Source organism: Tupaia chinensis, unplaced genomic scaffold (assembly GCF_000334495.1).
Source record: "Tupaia chinensis unplaced genomic scaffold, TupChi_1.0 Scaffold143845_1, whole genome shotgun sequence".
Taxonomy (NCBI): Eukaryota; Metazoa; Chordata; class Mammalia; order Scandentia; family Tupaiidae; genus Tupaia; species Tupaia belangeri.
In genome coordinates, this window is record NW_006203696.1 from 402,490 (window position 1) to 423,970 (window position 21,481).

Here is a 21,481-nt window from a genome sequence, read left to right on the forward strand (position 1 = left end):
GCCCTCGGGGGCGCGGCAGCCTCGCTGCCTTGCCCAGCTCCCTGGAGAACTCATGTTTGCACATGGCTCCGGTCCCGCCTCTGCGGTACCAGCCTGACCAGCTGCAGGGGCACATGCCGTTGCCGAGGCCAGTGTGAGGAGGACGGAGCCTGGGGGCCGATGGGCTGGTTCTGGGGGAGCACGGGGCCGTCACGCAGCTGCACAGGAGGGCTTCCACGTGCCTCCGTGAAGTCCCACCTGTTTGCGGCTGAGGAAACTGACCCAGGGAGAGTGTTAGTTTTCTATCGCTTGTGACAAAGTTGTCCCCATAACGTAGCAACTTCAAAAGGTGGCAATACTGTGTGCTCTCGGCTTCGGGGGCTCAGCCGTGCACCCAGGCAGGGTGATCTTCGTCCTCGGGGCCTGTAAGCGTTGGCATTGACGCAGCTTGTGACCTGCAGGGCTGGGTCTCGCACAGCGTGGAGGCCGGGCATCTGAGCGGGGATGGCGGGGCCGGGTTCTGGGAGGGCCTCCTGCATGGGCTCCCATGGCGGGAGGGTGAGGGCCCTGGCGTCTTTCTAAGGCATGAGTCCCATCCACAAAGGCTCTGCTTTTATTGTCCAGTCACCCTGTGTGAATTCGGGGTGAGACACAGACACTCGGGCCAGAGCCACTGGAGCAAAGCCTGAGGCCCTGCCCCTACCGCGATTATTCGGTGTTGGCGGTGTCAGGACTGATGTCGGGGTCTCTGGCCTCATGGTGTCTGCTGGGACACGCCCCCGGGCTATGTCCCGGGATGTTGCCCTCAGAAGTGACCCTTGGTACCTCAGTTTCCCTCGGGGGACCTTGGTGAGGGCTTTGGTGGTGGAGGGAGACCCTGGTCTTGGTCCGACATCCGTGACCACCCCACGGGGGGTGTGTAGGGGCAGCAGGGCCAATCTGGCTTCCTGCAGGAGTGTCCTGGGTGCCAGGGGCGAGGCAGGTGGTGCTGGAACCAGGGCAGGCTCTCCACTCTCCGCCTACTTGTTCTCTCCTGAGAAACCCCTGTGGCCTCTCTGAGGCTCCGTCTCCTGGTCGGGTGGGCCTCCGCCCATTTGCCATGCTGTCATGTTCCCCTGCGCCTCAGTTTACCCCTTCTGGCCTGGGCTGCGTGTCAGCCCCCTCCCCCACCGCACACATGTGACTGTGCTATTCCTTGTCCAGCTCCCTGAGGGCTGAGGGCCAAGGGCCCCCCACTTAGGAAGCCCTGTGCTGGTTCGATGCTCTGGCGTCCCAGGTCAAACGTCTTAGTCTCTGAACAAGGGCCTCTTGTTTGCTTTTGTAGTGGGTCCCTCGGCTTCTGCAGCTGGTCCTCGGCTGCTGCCTGGGGCATGTGCCTGTAGAGAATACGGGTCCCAACCGGGCCTCCAGCGCTGGGTGTCTTGGGAGAGTTCCAGTCTCCCCTGGTCCCCTTGGTGCCCCCTCATGGCCTGTGCCAAAAAAAACCCAGATGCTCTGGGCAAACACCTGCTCCTAGCACTGGGCTTCCTGCGCAGGGTGAATGCACTGCCTGTGTGCGTGCACAGGGTGTGGGGTGCTTGGCAACCCCCAGAGACCCACCGTCCTAACCGCTTGTCTTCCCCTCAACAGACCAAGAAGGGGTACCAGAAGACAGTCCTGGAGATCGACACCCCCAAGGTAGAGCAGGTTCCCATCGTCGACATCATGTTCAATGACTTCGGGGAAGCGTCCCAGAAATTCGGATTCCAAGTGGGGCCGGCTTGCTTCCTGGGCTAGGAGCTGCCCAACCCGGTCTCCGAGCAACTCGTGACCTCAGCGCACCGTTCGTGAGTCCTGTGCACGTCCCCATCCTGGACAGTGACGGTCCTCGCTCCCTCCCGCCCAACCTTGTCACGCCTCGGCCTGCACGGCGCTGGGCCCCAAGCCCAGAGAGCACATGTGGAAGGGGCGGGCCGCCCGGAGCTGAATCACATGACCTAGCTGCACCGTGTCCACAGCGCACGCCCGGCAGGACGCGGCCCCGGCCCCCCGTTGTTCACAGGGAGCTGCAGGGTGGGCTGGGGCAGCGCCGTTTGGACATCACTCTTTTTCTAATTCGACTTGAAGACGTGTATTCCCCTGACCTTCAGAAAGCGTTCCGTGGCAAGCCTTATAAAGGTCATCCGCCATCGCCGAAGCCTCCGTCTTTAACAACCCTCTCACGATCGGCTGAGAGGCCAAATGTCACTGCGCGTGTGCCTTCCGACGGATTAAAGGTGCTGCTTTGCTGTGGGTCTGAGTAAACACCGCGTCACGGCGGTACACGTGTCTGCGTGCCGGTGCCTTCCGTCGTGTGGAAGCCCAGCCCCGGGAGGACGGCACGGGCAGGCCTGGATTCGGGCTGCAAGCCGGCTCTGGGCCATCTCCCCACCCTGCCCCATCAAGAACGTGCAATAAATTGGAAATTTGCCAGGTCGTCAGGGGTTCCTGTTGCCGTTGAAAACGCAGGTGCCAGCGCCCCTTTTCAGCTAGGCTGGGATTAGCTCTGGATTTGTTTTTTTATGGGGAGGAAGAAAGAATTCCGATACTTGCCTTTTCTACATGCACTTAGATTAAAACATAGGATAAATTAATTTTAATTGCTTCCTTTTTCCATGTCCCTTCCTGCAGAGCCTGATGGGAGAATGCCCAGGGCAGGGAGCCCACGTTCTCTGTAGACCATAACTAATGAATATTGGTGCTTCTTTTTTACACTCCTCTTCCGTGGTGCTATCTGTTTTAAGATCTAGCAGCAACGCTGGGTGCCTGGTGTGCCTCCTCCCGGCTTCCTTCCCCTGGCTGTGCTGCCAGAGACTTCCAAGGACGTTGGGACACACGCACCGCCGTCCCTCCCCGGGCTCTCACTCTGCACTCAGCCGTGGCGCCCCCTCTGACTAGCCGTGGCATCGCAGTGTGCTCACACACTTCCTGCATTGTACATGCGTAGCCATAGCAGATCGTACTCGGTTGCTGTTTGTGGTGCTAATTTCTGTGTTTGTCCCAAGAACTGAATCGAAGCCTCTCAGAGGTCCCATGGCTCCATCGAGGCCATCCCGGGAGACAAACACGTGCAGTCAACTCTGCTCGTCTTCCCGGGCTGCCAGCAGCGCTGCGTTCCCGTCTGCGCCATGTGGGTGTCCGTCGGCAAGTGTCCCGGACGCCGGCCAGCTGCCTGGGGACTTGGGGCGGGGAGCTCCCTCTGGGTGGCATCTCTTCCCCTCACTGCTGTCCCGGGCGAGGGGGCTGCCTCTGTAGCAGGAGGGCCTGAGGGACTGTGGGGGAAGGCAAGCCCTTTACTGTGAAAAGCTGCCGTGTGCAATGCCCTTTCCTGCCCTGTGGGAAAGGCGAGGGTGCCCCGGGCTGCCCCCCATCGGAATGTGGTTCCAGCAAAGCAGCCCGGGGAAGGAAACCACCAATGCCCACTTCCCGAACTGCCCAGAAAACGAGTCTTGCTCTTGCCAAAGAAAGTCTGGCTTGGAGGTTGTCCAGAAGCCAGGCCGCCAGCACGTGCCAGCGGCTCACGTTCATCTCTGCAGAAGAAAAGCCATACCCGAGAACCGTCACAGGATGCCCTATGGATTTTGTCTAGGTCATGTGATTCTGTTTTGATTTCTCACCCCATCCAATTTGTCCTTCGACTGTCATTTTCTCCCTCTGTCAGTCCCCTCAAAGTCGTTGTAATTGTACTGAAGTTCAAAACGTGTCCCATTCCCAGACACTTTAGCTATGGTATATTGCAATAAAAGTACTTCTTATATTTGCAGAAGCTCTTTTTGTGTAATTTTACTTCTCCCTCCCCACACATGCACATGTAATCGGACGCATGAAAGCAGCAACGAATGGTCAGCAGGAGACCTCGGACAGAGGCTCTGGAGGTCAGGCCTTTAAAGCAGGATTCAGATGGCACATATGCTCCTGTGTGCTCAGGTGTGTTCATGTGTGCTCCCGTAGGCTCACGTGTGCTCCCGTAGGCTCAGGTGTGCTCACATAGGCTCCTGTGTGCTCACATATGCTCTCGTAGGCTCCTGTCGGCTCCCGTACGGTCCTGTCGGCTCCCGGCCTGTCCGCCTGGTCGGACCTGTCCTAAGCCTTAAACATAACGCCCAGGAACAGGTGTTCTCCACTCTCTCAAGCCTGTGCTCATGAATGCTCACGTGTGCTCGGGTATGCTCAGGTAGGCTCCGGTGTGCTCACGTAGGCTCAGGTGTGCTCAGTTGTGCTCACGTATGCTCCCGTAGGCTCCTGTCAGCTCCCGTACGGTCCCGTCGGTCAGACCTGTCTTAAGCCTTAAATATAATGCCCAGGAACAGGTGTTCTCCACTCTCTCAAGCCTGGGTAGCAGAGGAACAACTCATCGTTTTTCAGTGAGTCGAGTTTACTGTCCCCACCGTGAGCAGATGTGAGCGGCTCTCGTAACTGTGACTAGGCCTTCCTGCATCAAACCGACATGTCGTGTGCTGGGATTCAGGACATTCACAGTTTAAAACGACGGCAGAGGTCACAGAGAGAGGAGGAAGGGGCGGCACAGGCCGCCCTGGGGGAGGAAGGGCCTGGCCACGGTGCCTTGTTCCCGTGGGAGGCTGCGAGGACGTGGCTGGGCGCCCATTGGTGAGACTTCCCGGGTGTTTCAACACCCCTGGGCGTCAGACCTTGACACGTGCAGGCCTCTCACCTCCTACCAGAGGAGGGTGCCTGGAGCCTGCCCATGCATCGCAAAGCCTGTAAAGCAGGATCCAGCCTCCTGGTCCCTCGTGGACAGGGGGCAAGGCCAGTGGCTCATCTCGACCAGTGTCCCTGAGCACGTGTGACCTGTGTCTTCCAGTCTGAAGACTGACCCCTCGTGTGTCACCAGGCACCATATGTGAAGTGGTCCTGTTTCCAGTGGCTTCCCAGAGTGAGCCCTGGCCACCGGCATGAACTTGCCGCAAGAGCTCTGGCCTTGTGAAGCCCTTCCTGGGCATTCCCTGTCACTGCAGTCGGCCCTGGTCTGCGTCCTCCAGTGCAGGGCAGGGACCAGCAGCCATCGCACCACCTTGCGAGAAGTGCAGCTCAGGAGTGAGGCCCCAGCGGTACGGTGGGGTTTCTGGGAGGCGGTCTTCGTGGAGGGTTCCCAGCAGAGCCCTCCCTGAGTGAGCCAGCAGGTGCTGCCCATGGCCCGGCCAGCTGGAGGCTGAAGGTAAGTGGAGATGTTGGAGCCCTGTTGAGGGTGCTGTCTCTTGTCCATGGAAGAAACAAATAAGTAAACGTTTAAAAAGGAAACGTGAATCCCTGGGCCCTGCCTCAGATGTGCTGAGCCAGCCGCTCTGGAAGGGCGGGCCCTGTGATTCGGACACACGTCTAAGAGTGAGAACTGCTGGCCTAGACGACCCCGAGATATACAGGAACAGCTGCAGGAAGCGGGGCACTCTTAGAACCACAGAGAGCGCTGTGGCACGGCCACGCCGAGGCAGACACCTGGTGAAGCTGCTGTTTGGTAATGAGCCAGCCACATGCGGCCAGGGGAGGGGCTGCACGTAACCCCGCGGCGTGCACACTGCATGCTCTCGAGCGTGCAGGCCGACTGTCACATGAAGGAGAAGCTCTGGAAAGAGCCTGCGGGGTCTGCAGCTGCCTCTCAAGTCCAGGTTAGGGATGGAGTTGAGAAATGCTGCGAGGGGCAGCACTGATTAGAGCTCAGCCACCCTGGGTCTGAGCAGCACACCCATTCCTGATGAGCACCGTGCAGATCCGGGCACCCGGCGAGTTGTCGGCGTTCGAGGGGGTGGCTCAGGAGATGGACACTAGCGACGACTCCATTGAAGGCTGGTAGGTCTGCAGGGGCCGAGAGGCGGGTCGGGGCAGATGATGCCTGTGGGGAACCGTGCTGCCTGTCGGCCTCTGGAGCGCAGGATCACACAGCCGGGGAGCCGATCGTATCTGAGAGGCACCTGCAGAAGGAGCCCCCCTCCAGCCTGCGCGGAAAGTGACCGGACACTGTGAGCCGCACATGGCCAGCAAAGTGCTCAGCGCCCTAGAGGGCTGCACCTTCTTGTGCAGTGGCCTTTGGTGTGGGCAGGGTGGCCTGGGAGGGAGAACTCCCCAGGAAGTACAGAAACAGGTCTAGGCAGAATGAGGTGGGGAAGGGCTGGGAGCACCCTCTGGGAGTAGCCGTGCCCATGGCTCTGGGCCTGTGGAGTGAGCTCTGACGACAAATGTCATGCCTTAGCGCACCTCCCGGGTTAGAGGCCTCAACCCAGGGGGCTCTCTCCTCCCGGGCCAAGCTCCCAGACATGCCCAGAGAGGCTGGACTGGGGAGCTGATGTCCTCTTGCTGGAGCCCCAGGGACAAAGTGACTCTTGTCCCCTGGGGTACCAGGAACTCCTTTCTTCTCTGCAGTTGCTCAGCCGGGCCAAGCTCCAGCCTCCAAGGCTCAGCTGGGCAGTGCTCCAGCCTCCAAGGCAAATCCCCCAAGGCTTGGGATGGAGAGGCGGAGGGTGGAGAGTGAGGCCCACCTGTGATGGGCAGGGCCAGGGCTTGCAGAGCCCCTCACCTCTCAGTGCTTCCTCCCTCATCCCCAAGACCTGGCTAAAGGAAGCACCTGCTGCAGGTCATGCTGGCACCGGGGCATGCCTGCACACAGTGCCCCCAGGCATTGGGCAGAGCCCTCATTCCCACACCCAGTGGGTAGGCCACGCTGAGTCACCAGCAAGAGCCCCGCCCGTGGGCTGGGTCTTCAGTTGGGGTGAGAGGGCCAGGGTGCTGCTCCCCACTCACAGACTTGGCAGAGAGGCCCCAAGGCATGGAAGTGGCCATACACGGATCTCATGAGTGTCATGGGACGAGAGTCTGTGAGATGCCCTGGAAGCTGGCATGGCTGTCCTGTGTGTTCAGCATTCCAAGGCCCGAGCTGGCTGAGCTGGACGAGGGGAACTGTATGCACAGGAAGCAGGCCACATGCTGCGCTCGACTCAAGGGCACTCTGCTGACCCAGGCGGCCTCTTGGGGCCTGGCTCTGTGCTGTGCTCCAGCCAGGAAACGATCACTTTCCAGGAATATCCCAGCAGGAAATGCTTCAGCATCAGCCATGTACAAGTTCTCACATGAGCACCTGCTTTTCTTCCCCGTTTTTAACTGACAAATGGCAACCAGGTAGGTCTGGGAGAAGCCCAGCTCCCAGGCATACGCCAAAAACTGGCTCGTGCAGCTGCGCAAAATCTCGTTACTTTGGGGACTTCCCCAATTCATTCTAGAATGAGACCCACCAGACTGATAGCTCCTTAAGGGCTAGGACTATTTCAAAGGCTCATCCTAAAGACGGGAGCCAGAGTGAGAAAGAGCACCATCTCTGTGTTCGCTGCATGTACTGCTGCGTAACAAATGGCCCCAAAACGTATGTGTGAGTTCTCGCGGCGGAGGGAGAAGGCGCGGACCGGCAGAGACAAATGTTCTTAGCCAGGATTCAGACCGACCCCGGTGCTGGTGAGAGCGGGACCTTCCCGGGTACATGGAGCTGCCAGGCTCGGTGCCCTCTGACCCCATCACCTGCTCCACTGGTCTCGGCCTCAGCCCAGGGAGGTGATGTGGATGCCAGAGAATCCCTGGGGAACCGAGAGCAGCCTCCGTGGTGTGCAGGGTATGGCGACACCCTCGGGTGCTGAGGCCACTTTGCGGGTCCCGGGTTCGCATCCTGAGGCCTGTTCGTGCTTGCCCATGGTCCTGGCGCCAAGCTGGGGGAAACCATGATGTGAGGACTTGAGGGCACCGTGCTCTCTCCTGTCTCATGGGAAAAATAAGTAACTGCAAACTTTTCTTAAAACTGTGGTCGATCGGGAGGTATCTACGAAAACTTTTCCCCCTCATTTAAAAATACTAAAAGGCAATTAACTTTTAACAATGAAAATGGTAAACACACATGTAGAAGCACAATCTGCGGGAACAGCCCTGAAAAGGACTGCGGGAGGTCGCGGTGGGGTACGCCGCTGTGAAGTGGTGAAACTCACGGGGAGACGGTGTCAGTTCATAGTGGGTCTGCGCCTCCCGGGAGCCGTCAGCGCAGAGTGGAGGCAGGTGCTGGGCCACTGCGGGGAGCCAGGACAAGATGCTGAGAGCTGCTGGGCCAGCCGGGAAGACGGGCGAGGACCAAGGTGGCCGCAGGGTACACTAACCAACCGCATCGGTCCTGGCCGTGTGCAACTAACTAACCCCCAGGGCGGATTATTGGGGTGGGCTAAAACAACAGCCCCGGACGCAAGGACTCTGTTTATAAGAAATGCACTTGCAAGGACGAACAAGACGCATGTAGAACGTGGGTAAGCATGAGCCACGCACAGTGGCCTGGAGGCGCTCTGCGGCCTCGCATACCTCCTGTGCCCCACAAAGAACACGCTGCCAGTGTTTCCTTTGTAGCACACGCAGCATCCTCGATGGATCAGGCATGATATGACGCTTGTGCCTCTGTCTGTCTTGTCTGCCTGCGATAGGGTAGGCTGCAGGAGTGTGGGGAGGCCTCTCGCTCCTCTGTGTCCCAGGGGAATACGCGCCTGGCCTGCAGTAGGTGCGTACAGAAAACTGACCTTTTCTCTCCTACCTGAGAGGCCAAACAGCTGGGGCCGATCTGAATCCATGGTCCAGGTAATGCATTCCGACACTCTGGAGCAGAGAGCCCTGGGAGAGGCCAGTGTTCCTGGGACTTTAGTTTTTGATCATTGTCCTGAATTGCTCCCCCCCTTTTTTTGGAGAGGTTTTTGCCATAGGGCACGTGCACTCACCAGACAGACAGAGAGAGACAGAGAGACAGAAAGCGAGAAATCACCCCCCGGGTGGATGGCCACACCACAATCCTTTCTCCTCCATTCTCCTCTCGGGATCTTGGGCACGCACGCACACGTGCCTGGTGTGAGTTTAAGCCACCGGGTCTGGGACTTGAACTGCAGTCGCCTACGTGGGAGTCCAACGACATAGCCATTACACTAACTGCTGGTCCCCTGAATTGGCCCTTTTTTAGGTTTATTAATTTCTTCTATAAGAGATAGAGCTAGGCAGGTACCTCCAACAAGCCCTTCACGCCCTTCACACTGAGATCCCACCTTCAGCCTCAGCAGGATCCGGTGCCCACACGTGCCCACACCCAGCGTGCTCTCCCCACCCCGTGCTCACCCCACCTGCTCTCCCCGCTCACTCACCCTGTGTGCACAGGGAGGCCATCCCTCGCAGCCTCAGCACCGTGGAGCTCATAGTCACAGCTGTGTACTGCGGCTATGGCCTTCTACTTCCTGGTGAGGGTCCATCCAGCCCCCGGGGCCTACCCAGGAGAGGGCATGGTCCCATTCGCGTGCTGGGACACACGCAGCACAAGTGCTTGACCTGGAGCCTGAGCGTACGCCCCCAAACCATGCGCCTTGGGAGTGGGGGCTGCGCGGGACCTGATGGCAGATGCTGGGGAGCCGGGATAGAGGGATAAGGGTGGGAGGAGGACAGAGGACAGGCGTGAGCACCCCTGGACCTCTGGGGGCTATGTGGCCCCAAGGCAGCCTCTGTCCTTCCCTGGGCCTCAGTGTCCCCGTCTATGACAGGAGATGTCCTCGAAGGCACAGTGGCCGATCCCAGTCACGGCCTGCACCCGCCTGGTGTCCTACTGCCCGTGTCGCTCCGCTCCCAGGGGAGAGGGTCATTCAGCCAGACGCCTTGTTCTTCAAAGATCAATTCAAAGGTAACTTGTTCAATTTATTAAAAGTGTAACTTCAAATGCCCAGACCTTTCTTAAGCCTTTAAATCTGGCTCATAAACCATATTCTCCTAAAACAGGCCAATTTTAATACCTTCCTTGAAGGGGCTCGTGAGTAATTCGCAGTCTATTCACTGACTCCGTTCGTTGAACAGCTTTAAACATTTTAATTGCACACAAAATTAATATATTCCATTTTATGTTTCAGTATTTCAGTTGCCTACCTTTAATAGAACCTTCTGAGTGTAAGCTAATTCTCTGGAATCTAATAATCCAAACAGAGGAATGTGATAAATCTAGGAGGTGTTCCAGAACTGCACATAACCACAGTGAGATTCCCACAAAACGACTAGCTCCTCCAATGACTGAATTTCACATTTTCTATTGGATTACCCGGTGGTCACTCCACAAGGCCCCGGCTCGCTTACATTTTGCCAATGCTCGGAAATACTGGCTCGACTGTGATTTCTCTGTGCCAAACGTGCACGCTGTGAGTTCAGTTTCTCCACCCATCCGGCTTAGGGAGAAATACCCAGGAAGACACAGCACAACCGGCCCGGGCTCCGCGGCCCCGGGATTCCAAAGGGCTTCTGGGGCTCAGCCGCCTGCCCCGAGAGCTCGCCGTGTCCGCCTCTGCCCTGCATGTGCCACCACTCTGCCAGGCAGGTCCCCAGAGGGCTCCGTCTGGACTCAGCCTCTGCACATGTCTGTGGGCAACCTCTCTTGGGCAGGTCGCCGGAGGGGCTGGGTGGCCTGGCGTCTTCGCGCCTGGGCTGTGTGTGAGAAGGTCTCTGAGCAGCTCTGTGTTCTCAGCCCATCTGAGGCAGGAACACCAAGCTGCACCCACGTGGCCCAGAGGGCCCTGGTTCATCGACTTGGAGTCCTGGTCCGCTTCCTTTTGATGCTGGGACGGGGCCTAGGAATGGGGAGGGGCACCCGGCCACCTTGACCTCAGCTGACTTAATCCAAGGGAGCACCCGCCTCAGGCCAAGCCCTCTCTAGGAGGCACAGGCAAGGCTTCGAGCCCCGGCCACCAGCCCTCGCCTCTGTGGGGCAGGTGTCCAGGGGCCGCAGGATCGATGCTCCACCCGGCCCGCCCGGCTGCAGCTGCTGCAGCTGCTGCAGCTTCACACATGGTCCTGTGTCCTTGCAGCCGGCTGGGCGCCACCCCCTCTGCCATGCTCCCTATCAGGCCACCCACTCCTGTCCCTCACACCAGCCCAGGGCAACGCCCCTGCAAACGCCCTGCTTTGCTCCTTCCCCCATCACCTCCAGGACCCAGGCTGGTTCTGGCGGGCGTTCCTCAGCTTCTGGAGACGTGCAGCCATTCCCTGCTGATGAAGTCCTCAGGGGTAGGCTCTGGAAACCTCCATCCTGTGGAAGGTCGAGGGTGCTGGTCTCGTAGGACATGGGCTGGACTTCACCCGAAGTCACAAACCAGAAGGCCCCTCCTCACGTAGGGCTGGGCCACGGGGTGTCTCTGCCCTTGGTAGAGAGGGGCCCACGGAGGTGACGGAGGTGGGCGGTGATGGGAGCCCCATCAGGTAGGAGCTGCGGAAAACAGCCTCCGGGAGGTCATCTGCCACTCTGGGAAGGTGGCTGTCCTCAGAGGATGGGAAGTGGAGTCAGGGTATGGTGGCGGTGGGAGGCCGGTGCCCTGGAAAATCATGGGCGCTCCTGGTGCCGACACGGAGCCACGGGGCCGAGCAGAGCCGCCATGGCCTGGGGCCTCCCTGCTGACCTGGGCCCTCCTGTGCCCCCAGCCATGACCGTAATACCTGACGGGTAAGTGTGCTCGGGCCAGCTCAGAGCACCGGAGCGCCAGGCCCTGGAAGCTGGAAGCCCCTCCCCAGCCCCGCTGAGAGCCAGGCCCTGGAAGCTGGAAGGCCCTCCCCAGCCCCGCTGAGAGCCAGGCCCTGGCTACCCCAGCACATTCTCCACCCCCTCTCAGTGGCTCGCGTAAGCAGAGCTCGTGAGGGGACAAGGACACAACCCTATGCAGCAGCACCTGGGGCCAGGCTGGCAGGCCACACCTGGGCCACAAGCCTGTGGGGGGTCCTGCCCCGCGAGCTGTCCTTCCAGGGCCTCACGCTCTCCTCCTTGCAGGAAAAGGTCCCAACACATGTCGTGCAGAGCTGGAGCGTGCAGAGGGCACCGGCCGGGCCAGGCCGTCAGCTTTGTGCCTTTACCACCACCGGGAGACCTCATAGCCGGGATGGCGGGCAGGGTCAGACCCAGCACAGTGACATATCTGTCCTGAGCTGCCAGGCATGGGGACTGCCACCTTTGGGGACAGAGTGACATGGCCCATAGGGGCTCCCACCCGGCCCTCCCACACATGCCAGACAGAGCCAGGACAGAGGCTCTGGTTCCTGAGCTCTAGACCCTGGTGGGCAGTCTGAGCGTGTGTGGTGGTCAGGACAGTGACAGACACTGCCTCGTGGCACTCAGGTCCGGAGTGGAGGGAGGGTGGCCTCGTTGGGACTCACAGGCCAGACGGTCTTCTTCCTTACGTCTTAGTTTTTAATTTGACAGGGGCTCACGTGTCACTCCCACCCAGTTCCTGGTCAGCCAGGACCTCCTTAGGCTGACTGGGACTGGGGCGGAACGTCCCATGCGGTCCCTGGGTCCCGGGCAGGCATCTTACCGCTTGCACCCCACTTACTGGGCCCAAGTGCTTTCTTAATCAGCAAAACTAAGTGAAATTAAAAAGGAAGTGTACACTTGCTCTGACCAGCAAGACGAGGCCAAGGGCAGATGGGGACGTCTCCGAGTTAGGGTGGCTGCTACCGTCCCCCAGATTCACCCCAATATTTTCAAGTTTCCATCATTTTCCAATTTTCATACTTTCCACATTTCCAAATTTCCACATTTCCATGTTTTCAAAGATGGCCATAATGAGGCTGTATTCGTTTGTAATCAGCAAAATTAAATAGTTTTTTGAAGTCACAGTGTGGCGGCCCCCGCTGCACCCACCTGCTCCTGTCCTGGGGTCACACGCTGCCTCCCTGGGCTGGAGGGTCCCCAGCTCAGCTTCTCTGGCTGCACCCCTCCGGCTTGGCTGGAAGAGCCACGCTGGCCCCAGCTCCCCGAGTTCCTTAGGAGCACTGAGGGTGTACTGACGGGAGCTATCATGCTTCCAGGGCTCCAAGTGCCACAGAGTACACCGAGATTCTTCATTTCATTCTCTAACCTCATCCTTGCCACAGCCTTTATCATCCCCACCTGAAGCCCAGAGAGGTTAAGTGTGTGCCCAAGAACACACAGCACTGGCAGCTGGGGACCCCCAGGCTCCTTCCTGCTTCCCCCCTTCTCCTGATGCCCAGCCCCACCACAGGGGACCCTCACTTCCATGTGACCCTCAGGCCTGCACTGACTGGCCACTTGTGACTCTCTGCAGAGGTGAAGGTGGCGGGTCTGGAGGGCTCCGGAAAAGCTTGCCATTCTCCGGGGCTGCCCAGGGCTGCCTGGAGCCCCAGGGCCCAAGCGAGACACAGACTCCAGTGGAGAGAGAGATACGTGGGTGCGGGGAGTTGGGGGTCGCTGGATCATCTGAAACTCAGTGCTGAGCTGGGCAGCACCCCCACTGGGTCCCTAGACCGGGGCTCTGTCCTGGCCCACCCAGAGTTGAGTGGGTGTGAGGCCGACGGTGAGGCTGGGGACTCAGGAACAGCTTGGGAGCACATTCTAATAAGCCCGTGAGCTCTCGCGGCTGTGCTCGGTTTCTGGTCTGGACCCACCACCTGCTGTATGTGGCCACGTGCAAGGCTGCTCCTGGGTCTCTGGTGTCACCTGAGCTCTGACTAAAAGTCCCAGGGCTGACACAGCTGAGAAACTTGTAGCCAGAGGGGGCGGAGCTTCCAGAGCGAGTGGGCTCCTGTCCCTGTGCAGGCTCCAGGTTTCAGGCCCCCTCGTCCCCTGACCCTGGCAGTAGAGCCTTGTAGGCCTGGGACCCACCCCCCAGTAGAGCCCTGTAGGCCTGGGATCTCCCCTAGGAGTAGAGCCCTGTAGGCCTGGGATCCATGCCCCCATTAGAGCCCTGTAGGTCTGGGACCTCCCCTAGAAGTGGAGCCCTGTAGGCCTGGGATTTGGGATCTAGAACCTTCTGGTGCACGAGGTCAAACCAGGAGAGCAGGGCCACAACAGAGCCACCATGTCAACATGGGCCCTCCAGGGCTCTGGTTGGTCTGGAAGGTTTTGCTCACTTTCAGGAGAATGAGGCCCCCCTGGGGAGGCAGGAGCCCTCCCAGCCACGAGGTCTGCAGGTTACAAGGCTCTGAGGCCCCCCAGGCCTCGCTGCAGAAAGTATGAGCGGGGCCTTTTGGGGTCACGAAGAGCCATCTCTGCCCCAGGAGGACTCTCATTCGAGCCTGGCACTGGGTCTGGGTCCAGAGACCCTGAGGCACCCAGGGCAGGATGCCGGCTACCCCGGCACTGGCTCTGGGCCTGGACATTGAGTGTCTCTAGCCAGTTCCTGTGGTCCCTGAAACTCTCCAGCATGGGGGGGGGGGGCTTGGAGACTGGACGAGTCTGGCTCCGGCTAACCCTCTGTTCTGACATGGCTCACTCCCCAGGAGCCCCGGGGCAGGAGGCTCACAGAGAGAAAGGTGTGTCAGGGAGGGGTCCTCGAGCTGGGACCACTACCTGGGGTGGGTGGGCGTCCCCTGGGATGGCCAGCGTCTGCTGACCTCCCGGGCAGTCACAGCCCATCTGCTCTGGCCTGGCCCCTGGTCCCCGAGCAGCAGGCCCCATCTCGTGCCCTTGGCTTCTGGCCCAGCTGTCTCTGGAGGCAGCACCCAGTGCGTAGTAGCCCAGGCCCGCTGGACTGAGCCCGTAGAACTCCACAGGCACGCCTGGGACAGCAGAGGGGCGTGGTGCTGCGCTAACCGCGTGCAATGCTCTCCCTGCCGAATCTGAGGGGAAACCAGAGAAATATGCAATAATTGTGCGCTTTTACCTGCTGAGCGTGGCCTGCACGTCAAACCTCTGCCGGCCAAGCCCAGGCTCACTCAGGCGTGCCTGGCTGTGCAGTGCAGGGCCTCGGCCACCAGGTGGGAGAGTTATGGCTGCGCCACGACGCTGTCCATGTGCTGACCACTGGGTAGTGCCAGGGCAAGCATGGTGGTCGCGGCCCCAAACGGAGCTGCCTCTGCTGCTCGGCCTGGGCCATCTGGAACACAAGAGCCGCCTGGTCCACTGTGTCGTGAGCGGCAGAACCTCCTGAACCTGGGTGATTCAGAGGGACAGAGGTTGACGTGGCTCGTGGTTCTGGAGGTTCAAGGCTCGGGGGGTACGTCTGGGAGGGCCTGAGGGTGGGCAGCATGGCGGAGGTGTAACATGGTGAGATAGGGCTAGCATCAGGACGTGCTCGTGGGCCCACCCTGACCTCCCCACAGGCCCGGTCCCCCCGCTGGCTCGGTGCGCATGCTCAGCAGAGTCAGCGTGGACCCGATCCTCTCGCCCCAGGTGAGCAGCCTGGGCACACAGAGTCACAATGTGACCGCTTAGACAGGCAGCTCTGCCCATGGGGACTCTGAAGGCAAAGGCTATTTTGCCACATATGGATGCCACCAAGGGGCGGGCGAAGCAGAGTGGTGCATGCCGGGCTCTCTCCCCCAGCGAGCTCGGACGAGGCCCACCTCTGGAGTCCTGTTTCTCAGTCTATAAACACAGATGCCAGCCCTAGGTCTCTGGCACGAGGGTCGTGCACACAATCAGTAGTGCGCCTGCACACCCCAGAGGGGCGAGCCTGGCGGGAAGGGAGCAGGCCGTGTGCAGCCGCGTGTGGAGAGACTGGGAGTGCAGCTGCTCGGGTGAAGTCCACAGGGGGCGGGGAGCCCTGGTCGGCGTGGCACCTGCTGCCCCGTAAGATGGCCCACACGCACAGCAGTGGCCAGGGCTGGGCGGACGCGGCCAACAGCGAGCCACATCTGCGCGGGTTTTAGGGACTGTGCTCCTTGAACTCCAGGTCACAGCCTGTACAGCAGACGGGGCCAGGCTGTAGTGCCGCCTGTAGTGCGTCCATACTTCCTGCCGGACAGGTGATCCCCCAATAACCCTCCGCAGCCGGTCCTTCTCCACCAGAGACCAGGACAGTCCTGGAAATGGTGCCGCATGGTGCCAAGAGCATGGCGGGCCCAAGGCTGTCACCCAAACGCTCACCATCTCAGCAGTCCTGTGATGGCAGCTGGAGGCCAGAGCAGGGCTGCACCTGCAGCTGCCACGAGGTGTGGGCGTGGTGGTGTCGCTGCTGTGTGGCCGCCTCGGGCAGCAGAGAGCTCGGCCGTCACACCAGAGACTCTCCCAAGGCCCTGCCCTGCTCTGCTCACACTCTTCCCCCGCCGCAGGGACAAAGCTGCCCCCGGGACAGAGGCCACCTCCACAGCTGCCACACGGCACCCGCCCGGGCCTGGAATCTGGGTGGTCAAGTCCTAGGTAGACTGCCCCGAGACACTCAGGCCCTCGGAGGTCAGCATTCTGGAATTATGATTAATGCTGTGAAAATGAACCTTGGGGAATGCCTCTTGAGAAAAAAGTGAACTTCGTAAGTGCTATGTCATTATTATGGAAGCAAAAATAAAACTATTAAGTACTGAAACCCCTTTTTCCTGGTAAGCCAGAAACTTTTAGAAAAATATATTGTTCTTAAAATTTGCTTAATTGAGAGAGACGCTAAAAATAATTTTTATAAATAATTTAAGCCATGCATTAATTTATTTATAAATACTCTGCTTTGGGGATTTGGTAAAATTAAGGAAAAAGGACTCATAAAAATGCAGTCCAAGGTGTTTGGGAGGACAAGAAGCCTCGCGTCAGTACCCAAATGTGAAACGCCTCTCTGTGCGTGTACACAGTGTCAAACGCAGATGCATGTGTGCATGTGGGCCCGGAGTGGCCGGCTAGGCTGCCTGGACCCCCGCGGTGTGCTGGGAGGGCCCGGAGTGGCCGGCACCTGCCTTCACCCACCCCACAGAGAGGCCTGGCTTTCTGGGCCTCCAGCACTGCCTGGCCGGTCCATCTCTCCCAGGAGTGAGCGCTGAGGCCAGCTGGAACTGGCGCTGGAGCTGGGCCGGGCCGTCCCCGCCCTTCGGCTCTCCTGATGCTCAGGCCTCTGCTCTGTGCAGGGCTGACCTCACCTGATGAGGGCCTGGGTGTAGGGAGGCCCCCACTTGGTGAGTTTGGAGTTCCAGAGAGGCCGCCCAGAAATCTCATCTCGAGGAATCCCCTCGTGAAGGGCTGATGCCTTTGGGAATGGGGAGTCCTCTCTCAGACTTGCTCCATTCGCCCCTCACTGGCCTTGACTTTGGATTCTCCCAAAATCCATTGCGGTTTCTCCTGTCTCCCTCTGCCCTGGCGTGGCCCTTCGGGACTGTCCACACCTGCAGTGGGAATGCCCGAGGCGCTGGCAGGTGGCGTAGTGGTTAGGTGCTGGACTCCCACACAATGCCGTGCTGAGCTCACCACAGGGGAACACCGCCGGGCTTGGGTGGTCTGTTAGGGCAGTGGTCACTAGGCCCAGACTGCGGCCAGGGTGTGGGACAGCCTAGGGCCTGCAGCCCGTGGCCGGCCACAGGCTAGAGGGTGTTGACTGACAGCCCTGTTGCCCCAGGGACCTGGAGGCTGTCCTATGGGACAGCCCGCGTAGCTGCACGGGAAGAGCAGGAAACGGCCGCACGCGTGTGCTTACCCGTGCCTTGGCCGGAGCCTGGCAGTTTCTGGGCAGGAACGGAATGGAATGGGGAGTCCAGGAATGGAGGGTCTTGCAGAGCTGGGAAGTGCCTGAGTCTCTAGACCCCAAACAGCAAGAGGCGGATCTCAGAAGCCCCTGTGAAGCACAGCTGGGACTGGCGGGACAGAGATGAGATTGGTGGGGCAGAGCGACTGGGCCCAGCAGGGCTCTTCCTGCACTACCCGAAGGTTCTCGGAGCCCGAAGGTTCTCGGAGTCCTGCGTGGGGATTGTCTGGTGATGAGATTAACAGGGTGAGGACCGCAGAGCGGGGCCTGTGGGAGGAGGCTGGGATTAAGGCTTTGGGGGCCATGACTGAGTGCTGGTGGGTCTACAGGAGAGGGAAGGAGCCCTGGACAGAGACCACGAACGCAGACGTGTGTGACCCTGCCCCTGCCGCCTCAGCATAGGCAGGAGATCCTCCCCAGATGTGGCCCCTGCCCTCGGGCCTCCAGAGTGGGGGCTGACACCGCCCTGCTCTCCGAGCATCAGACTCCGGCAGGGGGCGGGCTCCGACGGCAGGCAGAGGCCTGGGCCCCACCCCAGAGTGCCGAGGGAGGAGGGAGGAGGAGGGAGGAGGAGGAGGCACGAGGACCGCGGCAGGGCTGATACCTGGGTCCATGCCACTCTCTCCAGCACCCTCACTGGGCTGCAGCCTGGCCCGGAGCAGGTTTTGTCTATGTGGCCCCCAGACGCCAGGAGGTTAAAATAGTTGCTGCGGGTGGGTGTGGAGGGACTTGCTGCTCTCGACCACGCTCTGCGCTCCGGGCTGGGCGCCCACTTGGCTCCCACGGCGTCTCGGGCCTCACGAGCTCCTCGGTTTGGTTGTCATCATCGCTGACTAATCGGCGTGGGGCCATATGGGAGGGGGTGGCCGATATCTGACTGCTGGAGCTTTGCCGGAGGCTGGAAGCCACCCCCACAGCCCAGCCCACAATGTGGCAGAAGTCCCAGCCAGGACCATCTGGAAATGTCCATCTGTCCCAAGGCAGCAAATGGGGCCCCAGAGTCCTAGGCCCTCCGTGATGGAATTGGGGGGGGGTGTTAAATATGACTGGGCTGAGACACAGACCCTCCCCCCTTAGAGCCAGAGGTGGTGCAGCGGCCGGCCTCTCCTCCCTCCTAGCGCAGGATCCGGCTCAGCTGCCCTGACAGGTGTCCCCTTAGTCTCTGCGTGTGACCCACAGGCATCAGAAGCTCACAGCCACCTTGGACAGCCCCCAGCACAGTGCGGCCAAGGACAGGGCTGCCAACATTGGAAGCCTCCCTCCTGGGGGACTGGCTCTGCTCCGTAGAGGGCTCTTTGGGGCGGCCATGTGGCCGACAGCTGGACGCCCAGTTGTTTGCTCAATGTCACCAGAAAGAGCCTCTGCGGGGCTGGGGTCCAGACCTGGACATCCAGGACAGACGCACATCCCAAGAGGAAAGACCCAGACGACCAGATTCAGCAGGTGCGGCCCCAAGCACGGAGGACGCTTCCTGGGTACGGGGAGCTCCGCCTCACAGTGGCCTGGGGGCCTGGCTGAACACCCAGGGGCGCGTCCCGCTGGGCAGCTGCACACGTAGGGGTGTGTCCGGCTGGGGTGCACCTGTGTCTGGAGCCCCAACGGCAGCCCGGGCGCACACACAGGCTTTGCTCGCTGTCCCCCAGGGCGGCTGTCTTCCTCCACTGCAGGGCCTTTCTGCTGGGCAGGGCCTTTCTGCTGGGCAGGGCCCGCGGCCTGTTCTGTTCTCACAGGGACATCCAGGGTCCGCTCTGCCCTCAGACCGGTGCAGCAGTACCTCCTGACTGCCCTCCCGGCCACCTGGGGAGACTCCTGCTATAGGGCGCGTGTGCTCGCCAGACAGACAGAGACAGACAGAAAGCGAGAAATCACCCCCTGGGGGGGATGGCCACGCCGCAATCTCTTCTCCAAGCTCCTCTTGGGACCTTGGGCACACATGCACACACACAAGCCCGGCGTGGGTTTTAAGCCATCGGGTCGGGGACTCGAATCATGGTCAACTACATGGGAATCCAGTGACATAGCCATTATACCAGCTGCTGGTCCCAAAATGCCAATATTATTAAAAACACAGAACAAGAACCAAGTTCATTACCATGAGTACTTACACACCTCAGATAAATCGCTTTATGGCAGTAGGGTGTTATCATTTCTGATGAAATGTCGCCTAGCTAAAGGAAGCTCACACCCTCTGAATTCGTAAACCCACGGGGACTTATTTCTAGGAGAAAGTCAGCAGGTGAGGACAAGCATGTCTGTCAGTGTCGGCCGCCAATCAGAGCTGAGGCCCCTACAGTAGGAGGGCACGGCCACAGGGCCTGTCGCTAAGGGCAGGAAGGATCTTCCCGAACGGACATCGGGGTGCACTTAAATGTGCAAACTTTTGTGACATGGGGACAGAGCTGTGAAACCAGGACAGGTGACGGCTGGGACAGAGCCCTGTTCCAGTAGTGAGTTCAGAAGACAAGGGCGGGACTTCATTTCAAAACAAATTAGAGCCGGGCAGAGTTCAGAGACACCTTCCTTCAGCACGAGAGACGGCCGAGCAGTGAAGCATGACCAGCCCGAGGCGTGACCAGAACAGAGCTTCAGCGTGCGGACTGGCGTGTATCTCTGCCTGCCAGCCAGGGGAAGGCTTAGCAGACTGGGGGCCCGAAGGCCTGTCGAGGCTGGGGTCTGGGTTAAACCACATGTCCGTCCAGGCCAGCTACTGTGGATGCCTGTGTGCTGGGGCAGGGCCTGGGAGGACACGGGCACCCTCCAGTTGCGATCTGGTTTCAGCCAGGTGGGTGTGCAGATGGCCGGACTTCCAGTGCCGGAGCCCAGAGGACCCTCTCTGCAGGAAGGTGACATACTGCTTGACTTCTCATGTCAGTAAGAGCGGATGCTGCCAGTACTCCATTCCAGCTCACACAAGTGGCACCTGCGTGCTAGCTCACAGATCCACAGGCCGGAGGTCCGGACAGGCTCAGGAGCGCCCTTAGGGCCTCACAGGCTATCCTCAGCTGGAGAAACTGGGGGAGAGCTCAGCTCTAGGCCTTTCTTCGACTTTTAAAAAATATTTATTTATTTATTTATGTATTTATTATTATTTTTATTAATTTGATGAGAGAGAGAGAAAGAAAGAAAAAGTGAGAAAGCAAGCCACCAGGTCCAGGACTCGAACCATGGTTCGTCATGTGGGAGTCCAGCACCTTAACCACCATGCCCCCCGCTGGCAAGTTGGGAGAATGCAGACCCTCATGGCCGTGGGTTCCCACGCTCTTGCTGTCCACTGGGAGTGCTCCCACTTCCAGCAGCACTCGGGTGTCCTTGTCCCATGCCTGCCCCCGGCCGGGCCAGCAAGTGTCACATCCTCCTCATGCTTCAGCCCCCACAGCCCAGAGGAAATGGCCTCTCAGGAGCTTGCCAGGGTTCCTGAGACTGATCACCTCCCTGTGACTAGCTGTCAGCTCACCCAGGGCAGCCTCAGCAGCCTGAGCTCCGCGGCAGCCGGCAGGGCAGCCCGTGGTCGCGCCCCGGGAAGGAGAGCAGACCTCTGGCCGTGGAGGGCCCACGTGGCTCAGCCCACTGCAGCCCACCTCTGCTGCTGCTCAAAATAAATGAGATGGGCAAAATACCAAGAGAAACTACCTGATGATCCCAAAGCAGGGCCATGGTCATGCTTTAGCAAGTTCGGCCAAACGCTTGGGATCAGCGAAAGGTAGGCGTTCTCATTACAGACTAGGAGGGATCGCGTGGAACCAAGTGAAAAGTTTAAAACTGAGAAACTGCAGTAGAAACAAGCCATTGACATCAGCATGAAGATGACAGTCAGTGGGAGAGGAGATAGGTCGATAAAGAGGAGCCAGACTGGGCAACAGAGGGAAACTGCCGGGGAGAATGAACCAGAGAGTTCTCCTTCTGGGAGGATGCAAAGGACACGCTTTTCCCCATTCTTCTTAGTAAATGTCCCTAGAGCACCTGAAGAAGCTGGCCACATCAATAGAGCGACAAACAAAATGCCCCAGGAAAAGCGCGCTCTCTCTAGCCAAAGGCTCGGGAAAGGG

The 21,481-nt window shown here is 59.7% G+C and overlaps 1 protein-coding gene across 1 annotated transcript in view; it reads left to right on the plus strand.

Annotated features, from left to right (window-relative positions):
• The window catches only part of COL5A1 (collagen type V alpha 1 chain), a 184,251-nt gene extending 180,488 nt beyond the window's left edge, over positions 1 to 3,763 (plus strand). The window contains exon 70 of the mRNA XM_006165267.2: positions 1,609 to 3,763. Within this exon, the coding sequence (XP_006165329.1) occupies positions 1,609 to 1,755 (147 nt within the window). The 3' untranslated portion in view covers positions 1,756 to 3,763. The remainder of the gene's footprint in view (positions 1 to 1,608) is intronic.
• The last annotated feature ends 17,718 nt before the right edge of the window (positions 3,764 to 21,481 follow it).